Source organism: Microchirus variegatus, assembly GCF_963457635.1.
Source record: "Microchirus variegatus genome assembly, chromosome: 2".
Taxonomy (NCBI): Eukaryota; Metazoa; Chordata; class Actinopteri; order Pleuronectiformes; family Soleidae; genus Microchirus; species Microchirus variegatus.
The window spans coordinates 987069-1008006 of NC_139803.1; the positions used below are offsets into that span (position 1 = coordinate 987069).

Below are 20938 nucleotides of genomic sequence, written 5' to 3' on the forward strand. Positions count from 1 at the left end.
GTTTGGAAACAAAATTGGTCCAAAATTAGTTATATACATTTTTTTTCTAAAATTTGACAAAAAAAAGTGAAAACATTTTTTTGTCCAATATTAGTTTTAAAAAAATTTGACAAAATAGTCATATTACAGTATGTCTTCCAAAATTTGACAAAATAAGTTGAAAAAAAAATTGGTCCGAAGTTCTACAAAAAAAAAGTGGAAAAAAATGTTTTGTCCAAAATTTGACAAAAAGTCAAATTTTGGACAAAACATTTTTTTCCACTTTTTGTTGAGTGAAAGAAAAATGTGGTCCAAAATTTGACAAAAAAGGGGGGGAAATGTTTTGTCCAAAATTTAAGAAAAAAAGTTAAAAAAAAATAAAATTTGTCAAAAGTTTGACAAAAAAGGTGAAAACAATTTTGGTCCGAAGTTTGACAAAAAAAAGTGGGAACATTTTTTGTCCAAAATCTGACAAAAAAAGTTAAAGAAAGATTTCTGTCCAAAATTTGACAAAAAGTGAAAATACATTTTTTGTCCAAAATTAGTAAAAAACAAAAAAAAAAAAAAACGAAACAAAAACTAATTTGTCTAAAATTTGACAAAAGTCATACTATAGTATATCGTCCAAAATTAGACAAAGTGCACATTTACCTCTCATTAAAGTCCTAATAAAGAACATGAATTAGGTAATTAAGCATTTGAAGAACTTAAAGAATAAAGAACTGAGCTGAGCGTCACAGGACAGACCTCCTGGTCATTTCCTGACCTGTCTGAACTGGCCTTCTGAAACTCCGTCCCTGTAGAAGATGATCCTGGTGGGCTTGTAGCGCGTGGACTTGTAGAACTGTATGAGCAGCTCCCGCACCATGGAGGCCAGGTCCTGGATGACCTCCTGCCGAGGCCTCTGGACCCTCACCGTGGCACAGTACCTGCTGGGGTGGGCGTCCATGCTGCCCACCACCTGCACAGGTAAAGCCACACACACACACACACACACACACACACACACAGTAAATACACATCTTTACCTCAATCAGGATTTAAAGGGAGAATAAAAAAAGGAGATTATGGGAAAAACAAACCCACAGCAGCGATTGAAGGCTTCTTCCCGTCTCCAGCAGGTGGATGTGTAACGTCTGCGCCCAAGAAAATCACAGGCTGCTGAAACACTGAAGGTCTGTGGACGCAGAGAACATCGTAAACATAGAGCTGTTTGTTTTTGTTCATAATTAAAACCAGTTTCAGTTTCTTAAATGTCTATATTTTCTGGTTTCTTTGCTCCATAAACACAAAGAATTAGCTTCTCTCTCAGAAAATATTATATTTATGTCTTTATCTCACTGTTAGACAGACTTTAACAAGAGGAAACTGAAGTTTGTAAACCACTCACTCTCCCACACCAAAGCCCCGAGAGAAAACCAGTGATTTTAGCTCACAGGGACACAGGAGCTGCTGGTACTCTGCTGCCTCGTGTGGTCACTTTGTGTACCTTAAATAAGTCTAAATGAAATATTTTAAAAGCCTAATTTTACAAAATCAGTCATTGTAAGTTAGTGATGGAGGCAGCAGTGGATCAACAACTCCTGTGAACTCCTGTGTCTCTGTGATGTTAAAATCACTGGTTTACTCTATGGACTTTGGTGTGGGAGAGTGAGTGGTTTACAAAGGTCAGTTTACAAAGAGAAAAGTCTGTCTAACTGTGAGATAAAGACGTGAACACTTAAAGACACAAAGATTTTCAGCGATATCTTAAAAATGTTTTGGGATTTTCGTTTCTTTCCAACAGGAAACTGAAGTTTGTAAACCACTCACTCTCCCACACCAAAGTCCATAGAGTAAACCAGTGATTTTAACATCACAGCACACAGGAGTTCACAGGAGTTGTTGATCCACTGCTGCCTCCATCACTAAGTTCAAATGTTTCATTTTAGTGAATTTCGGCTTTTAAAATATTTCATTTAGACTTAACTCAGTGACACAAAGTGACCTGGTTTTCTCTATGGGCTTTGGTGTGGGAGAGTGACTGGTTTATTAAAGTCTGTCTCACAGTTACAGATAAAGACCCTTAAAGACATCAACAGTGTACATGTACATGTGTGCAGAGCAGTGACTGACCGTTGATGAGGCACCAGGATGTTGTTGATGCCTCCCAGCTTCACGTTGATCTTGAGGCAGAGGTTTGACAGAGTCTGAGGCGACGTCTTCACCACGTTCTTCACCTGAACACACTGGGTGGCCATGCCCAGGAGAGTGTCGCCCACGCGCTTCACCTCCGCTGCAGAGCAGGTAAAACAACAACAACAACAACAAATTCAAGATTGGAGAACATGAGGTTTCCGCTCAAACATGGACTCTGGACGCTCTCTCACCGTAGACGGGAGTCTTTCCCGGCAGGATGACGATGATGAGCTGCAGACCAGAGTAGGTGTTCTTCAGGTGTCTGAACATGGGCTCCACGCTGTCTGCTCCCTGGGCGTATTTACAGAAACATGGCTGACCCTGGATGGGCATCCCAGCGTCTTTGGAGATCTTCCTCAGCTGGTCAGTGAAACCCCTGCACGAGGACGTAAAGGGTTAGGGGGGTTAGGGAGGTCTGCGTCTAAGACAAGGTTTAAAGGGATAGTTCGGAATTTTGGACATAAGACCTATTTTCCAACTGAGCTGGTGTGATGGAGACGTCTGGAGTCAAGAAATTTCATTCAGTTCTTCTAGTTGCCGAGTTCGCTGATGCTATGGCTAGCGCAAGTCAATGATACAAGTTAGCATGGCATTAAAAACACTCATACTGACTCCACAGTGCACCAGAGGCAAATCAATTGTAACGGCAGACTATCGATGTACATATCTGTGTTGATAGAATGTTTGAAATAAAACCAACCTTGCAATTTGAAGGATTTATGTCTCAGCAGCAGCAGCAGCGCGTCATACTTCCGGCAGCGGACTGATTCCGCTGCTGGAAGTATAGTGCTGAGAAAGTAGTCCCTTAAAAATCCATGCGATGCGACGTTAGTTTTGTTTTAAATATTATTCCATCAACACAGATATGTACATCGATAGTCTGCCGTTACAATCGATTTGCCTCGGGTGCACTGTGGAGTCGGTATGAGTGTTCTTTTTGTTGTTTTTTTTTGTCCAAAATTTGACAAAAAAGGTGGAAAAAAAATTGGTCCGAGGTTTGACAAAAAAAAGGTGGGAAATAAGTTACAATAAAAAATTCTGTCCAAAATTTGACAAAAAGTTAATTTTGTCCAAAATGAGTAAAAAACTAAACAAAACAAAAACAAATTTGTCTCAAAATTTGACAAAAGTCATACTATAGTATGTCGTCAAAATTGGACAAAAAGGTGAAAAATAAATTTGGTCCAAAATTTGACCAAAAAAAGTGGGAAATTTTTTTTTCTCCACAATTGGACAACAAAAAGTTAAAAACAAAAATTATGTCCAAAATTTGAAAAAAACTTTTTTTTTCAAAATTAGTAAAAAAACAAACAAAAAAAAAATTGTCCAGAATTAGACAAAAGTCATACTAAAGTATATCGTCCAACATTTGACAAAGTGCACATTTTACTGCACGTTTTATTTCAAACATTCTATCAACACAGATATGTAGTTGCCTCGGGTGCACTGTGGAGTCGGTATGAGTGTTTTTAATGCCATGCTAACTTGTATCATTTACTTGCGCTAGCCATAGCATCAGCGAACTCGGCAACTAGAAGAACTGACCGAAATTTCTGGAAAACGTCTCCAGACGTCTCCGTCGCACCGGCCGAGTTGGAAAATAGGTCTTATGTTCAAAATTCCTTAACTATCCCTTTAACTTCTACTTCCGGGACGAAGGATCTCGTACTTGAGGATTTCCTCTCGACACTGCCTCTGTGTGGCGAAGCAGGCGATGGCCCACATCTTGATCTCCACGCCCGTGTGGAACTGCTTCCCTCTCATGTCCCACACGCCGTGGCTGGGCGTGGCCACGGTGCGGTTCTGCAACGACATCGCAAGGTTCACCGCGAGTACACGCGATAAAAACACACACACACACACACACTCACTCTTCAGTCATACAATAACACCACACACACTCTGAGAAAAGAGCGAACAGACACTAAGACGTGAAAAATAACTACAAATTCTTGAAATCTAATACTGTATGTCATGCTCAATAATGTGTGTGATGTAATATAAGAGAAATTATAATAAAAGATGCGTCTCCTAAATATAAAATATAAACAAATACAAACAAATGTTAAGACTGTGGTTCAGTCTCAAGTGGAAATATTAGGCCGATCCTGTCCTCTTTGATAAGATTTAAGGGACATTTGTGCAAACACATGAGTGAGTCGAGAGCGCCCCCTATGTCTCGAATATTGCAAGACAACGCAGGGTTTACACCTTTTATAAACCACTCACTCTCCTCACACCAAAGCCCATAGAGAAAACCAGCGATTTTAGCTCACAGGGACACAGGAGCTGCTGGTCCTCTGCTGCCTCGTGTGGTCACTTTGTGTCACTGAGTTAAGTCTAAATGAAATATTTCAAAAGCCGAATTCACTAAAATCAGTCATTGTAAGTTAGTGATGGAGGCAGCAGTGGATCAACAACTCCTGTGAACTCCTGTGTGCTGTGATGTTAAAATCACTGGTTTACTCTATGGACTTTGGTGTGGGAGAGTGAGTGAAGAAAAGCAGATTCAAGCAAATTAACAAAAGACTCAGTCAATAAAATCTACGTCAGATTAAGTCTACGATATCTTAAGAACGTGTTCAGGTTTTTATTTCACTGTTAGACAGACTTTAACAACAGGAAACAGGAAGTTTGTAAACCACTCACTCTCCCACACCAAAGTCCATAGAGTAAACCAGTGATTTTAACATCACAGCACACAGGAGTTCACAGGAGTTGTTGATCCACTGCTGCCTCCATCACTAACTTACAATGACTGATTTTAATGAACTTGGCTTTTAAAATATTTAATTTAGACCTAAATCAGTGACACAAAGTGACCACACGAGGCAGCAGAGGATCAGCAGCTTTTCATGGCCTTTGGTGTGGGAGAGTGAGTGGTTGTTAAAGTCTGTCTAACAGTGAAGATAAAGATGTGAAACATGCTCTTATGAAATAGTAGACTTTCATCAGCCCAGTATAGTCATTTAAGAGGCTAAAATTAGGTACCCCGCGGACAGGAAGTCAATTTTAGGCTGTAATTATTTAGCTTTTTAGCTAACGGTGAGATTGATGTTTTTCCACGACTGAGACTCAACCACAAACGAACAAAAAGACACCATGAAGAGCACAGAGAAGGGCGGCGAGTTAGTGTCTCCTCAGAGACAAAGGCTGAGGAGGAGGTCAGAGAGCGTGTCAGACAAACAGAGAGAATGGGCGTGATTTAAAAGAAGGGTACCATAAAGTGCTCTGTGCTCACCCTGCCGCCGTACTGCAGCATGGGGGCGGGTAGCACTCGCCCCGTCACGTGGGCCATCTCGTCACGCACTTTGAACTGGAACTCCTGCACGAACGGGTCGGCCTCGTAGTTGGCACTACGCACCTGCAGAGGAAGAAGGAAGGGGGAGTTAGACCTGGCATCAGAAACAAGAAAATATTCACGTTTAAGATGCTGAAAAATGACAGAAACGAGAAAATATTCACATTTAAGAAGGTGAAAAATGACCGAAACGTGAAAATGTTCACATTTAAGAAGCTGAAAAATGACAGAAACGTGAAAATATTCACATTTAAGAAGCTGAAAAATGACAGAAACGTGAAAATATTCACATTTAAGAAGCTGAAAAATGACAAAAACGTGAAAATATTCACATTTAAGAAGCTGAAAAATGACAGAAACGTGAAAATATTCACATTTAAGAAGCTGAAAAATGACAGAAACGTGAAAATATTCACATTTAAGAAGCTGAAAAATGACAGAAACGTGAAAATATTCACATTTAAGAAGCTGAAAAATGACCGAAACGTGAAAATATTCACATTTAAGAAGCTGAAAAATGACAGAAACGTGAAAATATTCACATTTAAGAAGCTGAAAAATGACAGAAACGTGAAAATATTCACGTTTAAGAAGCTGAAAAATGACAAACGTGAAAATATTCACATTTAAGAAGCTGAAAAATGACAGAAACGAGAAAATATTCACATTTAAGAAGCTTAAAAAATGACAGAAACGTGAAAATATTCACATTTAAGAAGCTGAAAAATGACAGAAACGAGAAAATATTCACATTTAAGAAGCTGAAAAATGACAGAAACATGAAAATGTTCACGTTTAAGAAGCTGAAAAATGACAGAAACGTGAAAATATTCACATTTGAGAAGCTGAAAAATGACAGAAACGTGAAAATATTCACGTTTAAGAAGTTGAAAAATGACAGAAACATGAAAATGTTCACGTTTAAGAAGCTGAAAAATGACAGAAACGTGAAAATGTTCACATTTAAGAAGCTGAAAAATGACAGAAACGTGAAAATATTCACATTTAAGAAGCTGAAAAATGACAGAAACGTGAAAATATTCACATTTAAGAAGCTGAAAAATGACAGAAACGTGAAAATATTCACATTTAAGAAGCTGAAAAATGACAGAAACGTGAAAATATTCACATTTAAGAAGCTGAAAAACGACAGAAACATGAAAATATTCACATTTAAGAAGCTGAAAAATGACAGAAACGTGAAAATATTCACATTTAAGAAGCTGAAAAATGACAGAAACGTGAAAATATTCACATTTAAGAAGCTGAAAAATGACAGAAACGTGAAAATATTCACATTTAAGAAGCTGAAAAATGACAGAAACGTGAAAATATTCACATTTAAGAAGGTTGCTTGGTTTCAAAGTGATATTTTGATATTTTTCTGTGATTGTCATGTGACGTGACATGTGTCATGTGACATGTGTCATGTGACGTGACGTGTGTCATGTGACATGTGTCATGTGACGTGACGTGTGTCATGTGACCTGGTCCACTCACCAGTCTGCTGATCTCCTCCTGTCTGTCAGGTGCAGATCGAGCTGTAGCTTTGATCATGGTGGACGTCTGATTATCCGTCAGCTTCTTGATGCATCGCTGTCCTGCTACGATGTTACACACCTGCAGAGAAACAACAAGAAGAAGCATCTTCACGCACAGATCTTTACAACTTTAAAACGTCCTTAAAGAAGGTGCAGTGCGCTGCTCTCACCTCTAGGGGGAGGTAGGTGTGCTTTTGCTCCTGACCCACTTGTAAACAGGGCAAATGTGGATACTTGAGCTGCAGGTTGTACTTCTCCCTGAAGTACTGGGCAACAGTTCGCTCTACTGTCTGACCGTTTTCCAACTGTAAAGGGAACCTGCACACACACACACACTCTTTTATTTGGATTATTTTATTAGTGTTATTATTTTAAATTCACATTTTCTATGGTTTTCTCTATGGGCTTTGGTGTGGGAGAGTGAGTGGTTTACAAACTTCAGTTTCCTGTTGTTAAAGTCTGTCTAACAGTGAAGATGAGTAGATTTTGAAACTCTAAGTAGAATTTTGGAATTTTAAGTAGAATTTTAGAATTTTAAGTAGATTTTGAAACTTTAATTAGAATTTTAGAATTTTAAGTAGAATTTTGGAATTTTAAGTAGAATTTTAGAATTTTAAGTAGATTTTGAAACTTTAGGTAGAATTTTGGAATTTTAAGTAGAATTTTAGAATTTTAAGTAGATTTTGAAACTTTAAGTAGAATTTTAGAATTTTAAGTAGATTTTGAACTTAGTAGAATTTTGGAATTTTAAGTAGATTTTGAAACTTTAAGTAGAATTTTAAGTAGAATTTTAGAATTTTAAGTAGAATTTGAAACTTTAAGTAGAATTTTAGAATTTTTAGTAGAATTTTGAAATTTTAAGTAGAATTTTAGAATTTTAAGTCGATTTTGAAACTTTAAGTAGTATTTTGAAACTTTAGGTAGAATTTTAGAATTTTAAGTTGATTTTGAAACTTTAAGTAGAACTTTGAAACTTTAAGTAGAATTTTAGAATTTTAAGTAGATTTTGAAACTTTAAGTAGAATTTTAGAATGTTCAGTAGATTTTGAAACGAAGTATAATTTTGTGACTTTAAGTAGAATTTTGTGACTTTAAGTAGAATTTTAGAATGTTACGTAGAATTTTGGAATGTTAAGTAGATTTTGATACTAATTAGTAGTGACCACACGAGGCAGCAGAGGACCAGCAGGCTCCTGTGTCCCTGTGAGCTAAAATCACTGGTTTTCTCTATGGGCTTTGGTGTGGGAGAGTGAGTGGTTTACAAACTTCAGTTTCCTGTTCTCACAGTGAGATAATGACGTGAACGTGTTCTTAAATAAATAAAAACATAAAAATAACCCTTAACAGGAACTATTTAAACATGATTAAATATCAGTCACCACATCGTTATAAGAGTGTTTTCTCATAAATGACTAATGCTGACCACATGTTTTTTTTTTTTAATGATGAGTCAACTTGTGTCTGGTTACTTTGGTGAACTGACGATCATCACACACACACACACACACACACTCTGAGGTGTGACTCACGTTTGATGGCTGGCAGGTCGGCGGGTCACGTTGCAGACGCGGTACTTCCTCCTCATTGTTCCACAGTGCGTCACCTCCACCTTCAAGCCTGGTTAAATAAGGTATTAGAGGAGCATTTAAATAAAAAATATATATATGTATGAAATGTGACTGTTTGTGACCAGCTGCAACTTATGTTTTCATCATTTTTATCCACTTATTTTGTCCGATGTTGACGGGGAACAAGTGAGGGAGCGTAAAGAACAAGTGGGGTTCTTAAAACTTGTTTTTTTTAAAAAATATTGACAAAAATCTAATTCCATGCACCTGGGGTGTGTGTGTGTGTGTGACCTTTGATCTCTTTGGTGAACTTGACCCTGTGTGAGTCGGTCAGTGGTCTCGGCTGCTCGTCTATGTTGTGGATGTCCAGGACTTCACACATGAACTGGATGACGGGCTGGGCTTTGTAGAAGGCAGTGGCCGACACTGTAACACACACACACGAACACACACGCGCACACACACACACACACAGGAGAAAAACATCAGCTGTTAAACAGCAGGAGGGTAAATGAACGGTTGGTCGTGATGGTTTTTTAAAATGTGGTTGTCATGGTGACATCAGTGCAGATGTGTGTGAGAAAAACAACAACCTTGAAAACAAAATGAATCCACACGTTTGTCATAGAGCTGAACGACGAATGGAAATGTAATCGCTGTCTCGCTCACTCTCCCGCACCAAAGTCCATAGAGAAAACCAGTTATTTTAACATCACAGCACACAGGAGTTGTTGTATATAATGTAAGGTGTGTTTCTGCCCAGTAGAGGGCAGCATCAGCGCACACTTTCTATTCCTTCTTCTTAGTATAACATCTAGTATTTGTGTTGCCAAATAATATAATGTCAGTGCACTCGTGTGTTCTTTTATGTTATTAAATATAGAAGCTGCAGTCGTGCGACACCTGAACCTTTTCTTTTCTACACGGTGATAAAAACACTCTGGTCTCTGTTTGACTGACAGACCGACGTCGACCAATGGAATCGCGAGGATGAGAAGGGCGGGAAAAGCAGACAAAGAGCGAGAGAGAGAGAGAGAGAGAGAGAGAGAGAGGAGGAAGAAAAAACGTTGAGATTTAAAAACAGAGAGGATTCACTTGGAGCAAAACAAAAGGCGTCTGGAGGAAATTCTACACACACACACACACACACACACACACACACACACACACACACACACACCTCCTGACCCCAGCAACACCCACACAAACACACACACACACACAGCGCTCTCTGTCTCCACAGCAACCAAAGACTCAGTTCCCATCCAGCTAAGAACCTAACACACACACACACACACACACACACACACACACACACACATCATTCCATATCTACGTCAGATTAAGTCTACGACATCTTTAAGAACACGTTCACGTCTTTATCTTTAACTGTTAAACAGACTTTAACAACAGGAAACTGACCTTTGTAAACCACTCACTCTCACACACCAAAGCCAGTCATTTTTCAGTTTTTTAAATGTGAATATTTTCATGTTTCTGTCATTTTTCAGCTTCTTAAATGTGAATATTTTCACGTTTCTGTCATTTTTCAGCTTCTTAAATGTAAATATTTTCATGTTTATGTCATTTTTCAGCTTCTTAATTGTGAATATTTTCATGTTTCTGTCATTTTTCTTTTTTCAGCAGTGGATCAACAACTCCTGTGAACTGTGATGTTAAAATCACTGGTTTTCTCTATGGGCTTTGGTGCGGGAGAGTGAGTGGTTTACAAACTTCAGGTTCCTGTTGTTAAAGTCTGTCTAACAGTGAAGATAAAGACATAAACATATATCGTAGACTTAATGAGGCGACTCTTTCGCTAAAACACCAGTTTTGGTGGGTAAAAGAGGACGTTTGGCTCCTCACCGTCGATGTTGAGCATCATCTTCCACATGGCCGGCCTCACAGACTGATGGAAGCCAAACCACACCTCCCTGCCTCCACCCAGAGGATGATCATAGCCCTCTGGAGCCGAGAAGAAGGACCGACCCACAGGAGTGTACCTGCAGGAAGAGACCAACGCAGACATTAATGATAAAGTCAAATACGTAAAGGGGGAAATGACTGGATTACTCATGGATTAGCATGTTTTATTCTGAAGACCTGCTCTGTTAAAGTGTCCCGAGCACGACCAGATGAAAGAAAGGTGTGTGTGTGGATATGAACAGGTTTTAATAAACAACACATTTTTATTATTACAGCCTGTGTTTGGTGATAAAAACACCAGGAAAAGTGATATCGAGTGAAAGACGACGTGAGGTCAAGTCCACGAGAGTCTGTGTTTGATTTCCTCTGAGATGTTAGCGCTGATACTGACACCAGAAGACTGTTATATTTACTGTGAGCTACAGGTCAAACAGGATTATTCTTTGACTTTGTTTGGTGAAGATTAGTTTGATAAGCATTTCTTATTTTGTATAGTCACATTTTTTGACTTAAAATGTGTCTTTCTTTAATATAATTAGGATCCGAGCCACGAATGTCATTTTTCAGCTTCTTAAATGTGAATATTTTCACGTTTCTGTCATTTTTCAGCTTCTTAAATGTGAATATTTTAACGTTTCTGTCATTTTTCAGCTTCTTAAATGTGAATATTTTCACGTTTCTGTCATTTTTCAGCTTCTTAAATGTGAATATTTTCACGTTTCTGTCATTTTTCAGCTTCTTAAATTTGAATATTTTCACGTTTCTGTCGTTTTTCAGCTTCTTAAATGTGAATATTTTCACGTTTCTGTCGTTTTTCAGCTTCTTAAATGTGAATATTTTCACATTTCTGTCATTTTTCAGCTTCTTAAATGTGAACATTTTCACGTTTCTGTCGTTTTTCAGCTTCTTAAATATGAATATTTTCACGTTTCTGTCGTTTTTCAGCTTCTTAAATGTGAACATTTTCACGTTTCTGTCGTTTTTCAGCTTCTTAAATGTGAATATTTTCACGTTTCTGTCGTTTTTCAGCTTCTTAAATGTGAATATTTTCACGTTTCTGTCATTTTTCAGCTTCTTAAATGTGAATATTTTCACGTTTCTGTCATTTTTCAGCTTCTTAAATGTGAATATTTTCACGTTTCTGTCATTTTTCAGCTTCTTAAATGTGAATATTTTCACGTTTCTGTCATTTTTCAGCTTCTTAAATGTGAATATTTTCACGTTTCTGTCATTTTTCAGCTTCTTAAATGTGAATATTTTCACGTTTCTGTCATTTTTCAGCTTCTTAAATGTGAATATTTTCACGTTTCTGTCATTTTTCAGCTTCTTAAATGTGAATATTTTCACGTTTCTGTCATTTTTCAGCTTCTTAAATGTGAATATTTTCACGTTTCTGTCATTTTTCAGCTTCTTAAATGTGAATATTTTCACGTTTGTCATTTTTCAGCTTCTTAAATGTGAACATTTTCACGTTTCTGTCATTTTTCAGCTTCTTTAATGTGAATATTTTCACGTTTCTGTCATTTTTCAGCTTCTTAAATGTGAATATTTTCACGTTTCTGTCATTTTTCAGCTTCTTAAATGTGAATATTCTCACGTTTCTGTCATTTTTCAGCGTCTTAAATGTGAATATTCTCACGTTTCTGTCGTTTTTCAGCGTCTTAAATGTGAATATTCTCACGTTTCCGTCGTTTTTCAGCGTCTTAAATGTGAATATTCTCACGTTTCTGTCATTTTTCAGCGTCTTAAATGTGAATATTCTCACGTTTCTGTCATTTTTCAGCTTCTTAAATGTGAATATTCTCACGTTTCTGTCATTTTTCAGCGTCTTAAATGTGAATATTCTCATGTTTCTGTCATTTTTCAGCGTCTTAAATGTGAATATTCTCACGTTTCTGTCGTTTTTCAGCTTCTTAAATGTGAATATTCTCACGTTTCTGTCATTTTTCAGCGTCTTAAATGTGAATATTCTCACGTTTCTGTCGTGTTTCAGCGTCTTAAATGTGAATATTCTCACGTTTCTGTCGTGTTTCAGCGTCTTAAATGTGAATATTCTCACTTCATGGAGGGCAGGTGTCTCAGGACCACGTCCACAGCGTGGACCGGGTTGGTGCTGATGGGTTTGTCCAGCTCCAGAGGTTCGGGCATGCTTCGGCCCGTCAGGACCTCGTGCAGCATGTGCCAGCTGACCAGAGACACAAACTTGATGGACACTTTGAAGGGACGGTCTTTCCCTCCTTCACCTGGCAGAGTGACGTCCAGGTCCACCTGAGGAGGAGGAGGAGGAGGAGGAGGATGAGGAAGTCAACATTTGGTCTCCGTCACTGTTTCCCACAGACACACGAGTTGTTCAGCTCACCCCCGCGGGAGCCACAGGCAGTGGGTTGGCCGTGTACAGGCTCCTCTTCCCATCGTAGACCGGCCTTCGATCCCCGAAGATGGTCACCTTGAAGTGCTGCACCATGGAGTCGACCACCTCCCTGTGTGCGACACAAACACACTCTCAGCTCGTGAAAGGTCTCGGGGTTTAAACCTCACTCTGAGGACCGTTCCCCGCTCTCGTTCTGACCTGTTGACTCTCCGCGGACACTTGTCAGGCTTGATGTCCACCTCGTAGAGGTAGACGTCCATCTTGGGGATCTCCACCTGGAAGCAGTTGGCCAGCAGCTTGATGGGCTTCCCCATGGTGCCATAGCCAGGCCGCCGAGGCATGGAGAACAGGGACTGGGCCCCAACGGCTCCTGAGAGGAGGACGGGGCCAAAAAGAACATAGAGATGACATTATATACATTATGAGTGTCATATATATATATGTGTAAATATGCTTTAGACAGAAAAATAATGACATTAATAAAGTGACAGGAAGTAGCTGAGAGAAGAACAAACTCCACGCTGCTCATGAAAACATAAAAGTGTGTCTCTGAATGAGTCTGACATGATAAAGTGAGAGTCATGTTTCTGAGAGTGAATCATCAGTTTGTGGTCATGTGACTCACGAGCTCACACTGTGTGTGTGTGTGTGTGTGTGTGTGTGTGTGTGTGTGTGTGTGTGTGTGTGTGTGTAAATTATCAGCTGGAATTAAAATGATCATCTCCCACACCAAAGTCCATAGAGAAAAAACAGTGATTTTAGCTCACAGGGACACGGGAGCTGCTGGTCCTCTGCTGCCTCGTGTGGTCATTTTGTGTCACTGAGTTAAGTCTAAATTAAATATTTTAAAAGCCGAACTCACTAAAATCAGTCATTGTAAGTTAGTGATGGAGGCAGCAGTGGATCAACAACTCCTGTGTGCTGTGATGTTAGAATCACTGGTTTACTCTATGGGGTTTGGTGTGGGAGAGTGAGTGACTTTGGTGTCGGAGAGTGAGTGACTTTGGTGTGGGAGAGTGAGTGGTTTACAAAACAGTTTTAGATTTGTTAAAAGATTTTGGTGGCTTAAAAAAACATTTCATCAAATAAAGTCTGCGTCAGTTCAAGTCTACGATATCTTGAGAAAATGTTCATCTCTTTATGTCACTGTTAGACAGACTTTTCAAACGCCACTCACTCTCCCACACCAAAGCCCATAGAGTAAACCAGTGATTTTAACATCACAGCACACAGGAGTTCACAGGAGTTGTTGATCCACTGCTGCCTCCATCACTAACTTACAATGACTGATTTTAGTGAATTCGGCTTTTAAAATATTTAATTTAGACTTAACTCAGTGACACAAAGTGACCACACGAGGCAGCAGAGGACCAGCAGCTCCTGTGTCCCTGTGAGCTAAAATCACTGGTTTTCTCTGTGGGCTTTGGTGTGGGAGAGTGAGTGGTTTACAAACGTCAGTTTCCTGTTGTTTAAAGTCCGTCTAACAGTTAAAGATAAAGACGTGAACGCGTTCTTAAAGACGTCGTAGACTTAAACTGACGTTGATCTCATGAGGTAAAGCGTCTTAAAACAGAGAATGAATCTCCATCTCATTCCTTAGTCAGCGCTGACTACAGCATGTGTCAGAACCTCACACAACCACACACAGAAAAAAAGTTGAACTTTCCATATAAGGGCGAGACAAATCTACAACAGAGTGAATTTCAGGTGAAGAAGACGGCGTGGAGAGGAAGTCATGTGACGCTGCTGGTGAATCTGGAGGAGGAGGAACAGGGAGCGTCAGGATGAGAGAGTGGGAAGAGACGGTGTTTTACGGCTTTCATCTGCCACAGAGTGAGTCACAGTCACCATGGTACGACACACACACACACACACACACACACACACACGGTGTGATGGTCCAGATCACACTCACACATGCTCGTTTTGGCTTTTCACTCCAACATAAGCACAGTCGCTGACTCCTTTTTTTAAATAGAAAGAAAACAAACGTGGAAAACTGCTGCTGCTTCTGCTTCGTCTCGTTCTACGTGATTCACACAGGAAATATTCCCGACGCAGCAAAACCTCCAGCACAGACACACAGCACAGCTCCATCACCACTACAACAAAAGACAACAACAACACAAAAATAAACTTATTTATTAGTCTGGAGTTTCATTTTCTCAGTTTATATTCAATCGATATTTCGTCTTATTCCAGTGTTTAATCTGTTTGTATTTTGAGCTTCAGTGTTTCTAAAATCTACTTAAAGTTCTAAAATCTACTTAAAGTTCTAAAATCAACTTAAAGTTCCAAAATCAACTTAAAGTTCCAAAATCAACTTAAAGTTCCAAAATCTACTTAAAGTTCCAAAATCAACTTAAAGTTCCAAAATCAACTTAAAGTTCCAAAATCTACTTATAGTTCCAAAATCTACTTAAAGTTCCAAAATCTACTTAAAGTTCCAAAATCAACTTAAAGTTCCAAAATCAACTTAAAGTTCCAAAATCAACTTAAAGTTCTAAAATCTACTTAAAGTTCTAAAATCTACTTATAGTTCCAAAATCTACTTAAAGTTCTAAAATCAACTTAAAGTTCCAAAATCAACTTAAAGTTCCAAAATCAACTTAAAGTTCCAAAATCTACTTAAAGTTCCAAAATCAACTTAAAGTTCCAAAATCTACTTATAGTTCCAAAATCTACTTATAGTTCCAAAATCTACTTAAAGTTCCAAAATCTACTTATACTTCCAAAATCTACTTATAGTTCCAAAATCAACTTAAAGTTCCAAAATCTACTTATAGTTCCAAAATCAACTTAAAGTTCCAAAATCTACTTAAAGTTCCAAAATCTACTTAAAGTTCCAAAATCTACTTAAAGTTCCAAAATCTACTTAAAGTTCCAAAATCTACTTATAGTTCCAAAATCTACTTATAGTTCCAAAATCAACTTAAAGCTACAAAATCTACTTAAAGTTCCAAAATCTACTTAAAGTTCCAAAATCTACTTATAGTTCCAAAATCTACTTAAAGTTCCAAAATCTACTTATAGTTCCAAAATCTACTTAAAGCTACAAAATCAACTAATAATTCCAAAATCATGCATTGCTTTTTTCTCAATTGATGGATTCTGTGTATTTTATCGGTAAAACATCAGAAAACGATGTTGTTTTTGTCCACAAACCAAAATGATTTAAACGTTTTAATGATTTCTTTGTTCCACGGAGCAAAGAAAACATTTTAGAGACTGAAAAACCACACAAACGTGTTGAAATCATTTCAAAAGAGCACGATTTGTGTATTAATGACTGAATCGTCGCTCCAGTGATATAAATACAGTCTGATACGTGACTCATTGATGAGAACAGGTTTAAATCAAGGCCAAGGTTAGAGCAGAAAAACACTGTTTCAGGGGAAAATGTGGCTAAAACAATTTTGTCTTTATCTGTTATCTGTGTGTGTGTGTGTGTGTGTGTGTGTGTGTGTGTGTGCGTGTGTGTGTGTGTGTGTGTGTGTGTGTGACGCTGAGGAAATGAGGAACATAGTTGTGGACAGAGGGAGGATGAAACTCTTCTCTCCTCTGTTTGTTAAAGCATCTCCTTCCTGTAATTATCTCAAAGAGCTGAACACAAAACACACTTCAGCATTTTTCATCTTCTCCTCGTCTGATGCTCACTGACCTTTGTTATTATTATTATTATTATTATTATTTCTATATATGGTGACATGACATCTATGATCTTAGAGTTTAGATATAAGACGAGTTGACGATTAAATTTAGCAATCAATTAATGATCAATTAATAGAATTCTAAATAAAATCACGTTCTAGAACACACATGGTGTCCACAGAATAAAGAATACAGAAGTTAAAGTGATCTCTGGGTGTTTGGTGGAGCAATAATCTCTGAGTGAGCTGATGCAGATTTGTTCACAAACATCTCAGCAATGTGAACTCACTCCACTCTGCAACATAACACAGACACACAGTCACTGTGGGCAGGGATCCACTCACACTGCACACTCAGGAGGCTGCAGGCTGCACAGTCAGGAGGCTGCAGAGTCAGGAGGCTGCAGAGTCAGGAGGCTGCAGGCTGCAGAGTCAGGAGGCTGCATGCTACACAGTCAGGAGGCTGCAGGTCCACGACATAACAGGGATCCACTAACACTGCACAGTCAGGAGGCTGCAGGCTGCACAGTCAGGAGGCTGCAGGCCCACAACATAACACAGCCACACAGTCACAGTGGGCAGGGATCCACTCACACTGCACACTCAGGAGGCTGCAGTCTGCGCAGCCAGGAGGCTGCAGGCCGCAGAGTCAGGGGGCTGCAGGCTGCAGAGTCAGGAGGCTGCAGAGTCAGGGGGCTGCAGGCTGCAGAGTCAGGAGGCTGCAGGCTGCAGAGTCAGGAGGCTGCAGGCTGCAGAGTCAGGGGGCTGCAGGCTGCAGAGTCACGGGGCTGCAGACCTCAGAGTCAGGAGGCTGCAGGCTGCAGGCTGCAGAGTCAGGGGGCTGCAGGCCGCAGAGTCAGGAGGCTGCAGGCCGCAGAGTCAGGACTGGAGGCTGCAGGCTGCAGAGTCGGGAGGCTGCAGGCTGCAGAGTCAGGAGGCTGCAGGCCTCAGAGTCAGGGGGTTGCAGGCCGCAGAGTCAGGAGGCTGCAGGCCTCAGAGTCAGGAGGGTACAGGCCGTAGAGTCAGGAGGCTGCAGGCCGCAGAGTCAGGAGGCTTCACTTCAGTATGTGTCTGTGTCAAACCTGAACCATTCTGTTAACAAATCTCTCTAATCCTAATCTAATGATTTCAGTTACACTCAAAACAGCTGCTTTACAAGTTACGACTCTGTGAGTTTGTGTCGCGGAAGTAAACCACATCACGACTCCGCCCACACACACACACACCACGACAGTACACAGACGACCACGCTGCTAAAGAGTGCTCACACACACACACACACACACACACACACACACACACACACACATATATATAATACAGCTGTTGTGTTTCTAATCCAAAGAGGCCTGAGCTGTGGGAACAGGGCGAGCGCTCAGTGGTGAGGCACAATGGAGTCAGTCACAGCAGGCAGAGGACACACACACACACACTGATAGCTGCTCACAACAACACACAGTCACACACACACACCTTCTCTAACCTCCAGAGTGTTGTTGTGTCTGGCACCTGTGGGAGTCAATGTCACACACACACTGACCAAAGCCTGGTCTACAAGTCTACGACGTCTTAAACACACGTTCACGTCTTTATCTTTAACTGTTAGACAGACTTTAACATCAGGTAACTGAAGTTTGTAAACCACTCACTCTCCCACACCAAAGTCCATAGAGAAAACCAGTGATTTTCACAGCACAGCACACAGGAGTTCACAGGAATATTTTCACGTTTCTGTCATTTTTCAGCTTCTTAAATGTGAATATTTTCACGTTTCTGTCATTTTTCAGCTTCTTAAATGTGAATATTTTCACGTTTCTGTCATTTTTCAGCTTCTTAAATGTGAATATTTTCACGTTTCTGTCATTTTTCAGCTTCTTAAATGTGAATATTTTCACGTTTCTGTCATTTTTCAGCTTCTTAAATGTGAATATTTTCACGTTTCTGTCGTTTTTCAGCTTCTTAAATGTGAATATTTTCACGTTTCTGTCATTTTTCAGCTTCTTAAATGTGAATATTTTCACGTTTCTGTCATTTTTCAGCTTCTTAAATGTGAATATTTTCACGTTTCTGTCATTTTTCAGCTTCTTAAATGTGAATATTTTCACGTTTCTGTCATTTTTTCAGCTTCTTAAATGTGAATATTTTCACGTTTCTGTCATTTTTCAGCTTCTTAAATGTGAATATTTTCACGTTTCTGTCATTTTTCAGCTTCTTAAATGTGAATATTTTCACGTTTCTGTCGTTTTTCAGCTTCTTAAATGTGAATATTTTCACGTTTCTGTCATTTTTCAGCTTCTTAAATGTGAATATTTTCACGTTTCTGTCATTTTTCAGCTTCTTAAATGTGAATATTTTCACGTTTCTGTCATTTTTTCAGCTTCTTAAATGTGAATATTTTCACGTTTCTGTCATTTTTCAGCTTCTTAAATGTGAATATTTTCACGTTTCTGTCATTTTTCAGCTTCTTAAATGTGAATATTTTCACGTTTCTGTCGTTTTTTAGCTTCTTAAATGTGAATATTTTCACGTTTCTGTCATTTTTCAGCTTCTTAAATGTGAATATTTTCACGTTTCTGTCATTTTTCAGCTTCTTAAATTAAGAAAAAAATAAACTTTTAAAAAGCACTTTATTTTGAAAAGAGAACCTCAGGTCTGATTAGAAGAAGAAAAGAAAATCTATTTGTTTGTTTTTCTGCTGTTGAACAAGGGAATAAAAAAATATGGATACAATTTAAATTCCTATCAGCTGAGAAACATTTAAAATCACACTTCAGCTCATTTACATACAAACACACACACACACACACACACGCCTAAAACAACGAAGCTGCTTTCTTGAACTCTAATAACATCTGAGACGACAGAGGATCAGTTTTCCCCAAACATAAAAACAGTCTCTCCTGCAGCGAGCCCCCAACACACACACACACACACACACACATCTGACTCATTCCCTCTCTTTCCTGTCCACACACTCCCCCCTAAAATGAGCCTCTTTCAGTGCCGCTCCCCCAAAAACCAGAGCTCAGGGAGGGGAAACCAAGAGAGGAGGAGGAGGAGGAGGAGGAGGAAGAGGAGGAGGAGGAGGAGGTGGAAAAGCAGCGTGGTCTGCTCTGCTGCTGTGTGACACATCACAACCTCCGGCCCGTCGCCCTCCTCTCTTCCTCTTACTCACACTCGTCCACATCAACAAACGTGACACACACACACCCACACACACACACACACACACACGCCTAAAAAGCTGCCGTACGCAACTCCCCCCCGAACGTAAACAAACACAGTCCGCGTTCGTTCGGCGCTCGTTGAGTCGCCTGCTGAATATTTCCGTCGCCGCCAAACAGGAAGTGAGTCACTTTTAAGTCGAGACGGACGACTTAAGGCAACGGCAACACCGGTCCTCTGCTGCCTCGTGTGGTCACTTTGTGTCATTTAAATAAGTCTAAATTAAATATTTCAAAAGCCGAATTCGCAAAAATAAGTCACTTTAACTTAGTGATGGAGGCAGCAGTGGATCAACAACTCCTGTGTCCTCCTTTGGTGTGGGAGAGTGAGTGGTTTAAAAACTTCAGTTTCCTATCAATTAAACATTTTGTACTTAATAAAATCTACATCAGTTTAAGTCTACGATGTCTAAAGAACACGTTCACGTCTTTATCTTTAACTGTTAGACAGACTTTAACAACAGGAAACTGAAGTTTGTAAACCACTCACTCTGCCACACCAAAGTCCACAGAGAAAATCAGTGATTTTAGCTCACGGTGGACACAGGAGCTGCTGGTCCTCTGCTGCCTCGTGTGGTCACTGTGTCACTGAGTCAAGTCTAAATTATATATTTTAAAAGCCGAATTCACTAAAATCAGTCATTGTAAGTTAGTGATGGAGGCAGCAGTGGATCAACAACTCCTGTGAACTCCTGTGTCTCTGTGATGTTAAAATCACTGGTTTACTCTATGGACTTTGGTGTGGGAGAGTGAGTGGTTTAAAAACTTCAGTTTACACAAGGAAAAGTCTGTGTAACAGTGAAATAAAGACATAAACATGTTCTTAAGACGTCGTAGACTTAAACTGAGAGTGTTTTTATATGGTTTTCCAACCGGAAACTGAAGTTAGTAAACCACTCACTCTCCCACACCAAAGCCCACAGAGAAAACCAGTGATTTTAGCTCACAGGGACACAGGAGCTGCTGGTCTACTGCTGCCTCGTGTGGATCAACAACTCCTGTGAACTCCTGTGTCTCTGTGATGTTAAAATCACTGGTTTACTCTATGGACTTTGGTGTGGGAGAGTGAGTGGTTTATGTGGGAGTTTCCAACTTTTCAGTTTCCAGCAGGAAAAGTCTGCCTAACGTATCGCTAACATATTCTAATGGTATTTCTTTGACGGAACAATCGTAAAAGAGCAACAACAAAGGCTATTTTCT

The 20938-nt window shown here is 39.5% G+C and overlaps 1 protein-coding gene across 1 annotated transcript in view; it reads right to left on the reverse strand.

Moving 5' to 3' along the window:
- ago3a (argonaute RISC catalytic component 3a) overlaps positions 1–20938 on the reverse strand; it is a 28895-nt gene that overhangs the window by 3977 nt on the left and 3980 nt on the right. The window contains exons 2-15 of the mRNA XM_083910669.1: positions 13063–13234; positions 12853–12973; positions 12553–12761; positions 10434–10570; positions 8859–8993; positions 8529–8616; positions 7170–7317; positions 6959–7078; positions 5399–5521; positions 3827–3960; positions 2349–2533; positions 2095–2254; positions 1066–1156; positions 746–940 (exon numbers count right to left, since the gene is read on the reverse strand). Coding sequence (XP_083766795.1) covers positions 746–940; positions 1066–1156; positions 2095–2254; positions 2349–2533; positions 3827–3960; positions 5399–5521; positions 6959–7078; positions 7170–7317; positions 8529–8616; positions 8859–8993; positions 10434–10570; positions 12553–12761; positions 12853–12973; positions 13063–13234 — 2018 coding nt within the window. The remainder of the gene's footprint in view (positions 1–745; positions 941–1065; positions 1157–2094; positions 2255–2348; positions 2534–3826; positions 3961–5398; positions 5522–6958; positions 7079–7169; positions 7318–8528; positions 8617–8858; positions 8994–10433; positions 10571–12552; positions 12762–12852; positions 12974–13062; positions 13235–20938) is intronic.